Source organism: Meleagris gallopavo, chromosome 17 (genome assembly GCF_000146605.3).
Source record: "Meleagris gallopavo isolate NT-WF06-2002-E0010 breed Aviagen turkey brand Nicholas breeding stock chromosome 17, Turkey_5.1, whole genome shotgun sequence".
In the NCBI taxonomy this organism is placed as follows: domain Eukaryota; kingdom Metazoa; phylum Chordata; class Aves; order Galliformes; family Phasianidae; genus Meleagris; species Meleagris gallopavo.
In genome coordinates, this window is record NC_015027.2 from 9,252,236 (window position 1) to 9,253,891 (window position 1,656).

Below are 1,656 nucleotides of genomic sequence, written 5' to 3' on the forward strand. Positions count from 1 at the left end.
GCTGGTGAAAGGTCCTTAAGGCATCCGGCAAACAGCGCTCGGAACATCCCGGCAGCGCTTCCATCCGCGGCGCTGAAAAGGGTTGGGGGCACCGGGAAGGTCATCGCTTGGGATCCTCCGTTCCTCCGCTGCAGGGTCAGAGCGGCGTTGGGTGCCCAGAGCTGCATGAGACCCACGGCACAGCCTGCAGTGGGGCAGCCCCAGAGCCCAGCAGCACCATCAGGATGCGGCCGCCCACCAAATGTCATTCCCTGCAACAGGTTCCCAGGAACGCGGATTTTTCCTCTGTGGTACAAAAGCTTGGGAAATCCCGAGGTGCCCCCAGGGTACAATTGGTTTATTGCTATATTCTCGATAGAAAATGAATGATTCTTTTTAGAAAACGGGCTATCGGCTGCAGATCCAGAGCAGAATGGGATTTGCGGAGCGGTGTGGCTCCGCTGTTGTGCTGACCCCATTAGGCTTTGTAGCTCAGCTCAGCGTTCATCCGGGTGTACATCTCATAGATGGCATCCAGGATGGGCGTCACTCTCGCGAGGAATTGGTGGATCTTCTCAATGCTCTCCTCCTCCTTCACCTCTCTGCCTTTCTCCAAAGCCTTGAGCAGGTCCGACTTGTAGGGCAGCGCGTAGACTGAGCCCTGTGGGATGGGGTGAGAGCAGAGCTGAGCCCTGGCTGCGGGAATGCCCAAAACCCAATGAGATCCCCAGATCCCCTTGCCCACCCCACACCGGGATGACCCCATCAGCAGCAGTCCCCTGGAAATATCTCCTTAGAGACACAGTTAGTGGGCATGGTGGGGATGGGTTGGTGGTCGGACTTGGTCTTGGAGGTACTTCCCAACCTTAATGATTCTATGACCCCATGAAAAACTCCACAAAACAAGTCACCCCCTGTTCTTACCATGAAAAGCTTCTGCAGCATCCAGCCGTGGTACTTCTTGAGGGCAATCTCATAGGCTTTCATAGCATTGACACGGATGAGGTTGGGGTGCTCCTCGTCCCGCTCGCCATCAGAGATGCTCTGCAGCAGCACCAGCATGAACTTCAGGCCTCTGCCGGGAGAGGGGGGCTGGTTCTGTGACCCCGAGCCTTGGAACCCCAAACCCGGTGTGGGATGGCACTCTGACCCCGAGCCCTACACGACCCCCAACCCCACATCCTGGGCTGAGCCCAGGGGTGATGCACAAACATGTCACCTCTTCAGCCACATCAGCGCCAGCGTCGCGCCCGTCTTGGGCCAGGCAGCGCCGTGCATCTCCTTCTCCACCTCCAGGATGTTCTGCAGTGTTTTGAACTTGGTGGGATTGGAGTCATAAACAGCCCGGATTTTCTGCAAAGATGCAGAAGTGTTTGGTGAGGGTGGGCACCCACGGCCAAGCTCCGGTCCCACAACGCCGTGCGTGGGGTGGTGACCCCCTCGTACCTTGATGTTCCCAGCCAGGTCGGCTTTGACGGGTGAGTACACGATGGGCGTCCCCAGGCAGTCTGCGGGGACACGGGGTTAGCGTGGGACCGCGCGGGGTTCGCCCCATGCCCGGCTGTCCCCGTGCGGCGTACAATGCCGCATTGTGCAGCGCGGCGGCTCAGCCCCGTTCTGCCCCGTTCCACTCCGGGACACCGCCGGGGGGGGTCGGGCCGTTTCCCAACGCTGCTG

At 59.5% G+C, this 1,656-nt stretch overlaps 1 protein-coding gene across 1 annotated transcript; it reads right to left on the reverse strand.

Annotated features, from left to right (window-relative positions):
* Nucleotides 1-316: 316 nt before the first annotated feature.
* On the reverse strand, nucleotides 317-1,537 carry GLTP (glycolipid transfer protein). The gene is made up of 4 exons (XM_010720402.3): nucleotides 1,426-1,537; nucleotides 1,199-1,332; nucleotides 904-1,054; nucleotides 317-640 (listed from the first exon to the last, which is right to left on the reverse strand). The coding sequence occupies exons 2-4, from the start codon at nucleotides 1,255-1,257 to the stop codon at nucleotides 458-460; spliced, it is 393 nt and encodes a 130-aa protein (XP_010718704.2). The 5' UTR covers nucleotides 1,258-1,332; nucleotides 1,426-1,537; the 3' UTR covers nucleotides 317-457.
* Between the last annotated feature and the right edge of the window lie 119 nt (nucleotides 1,538-1,656).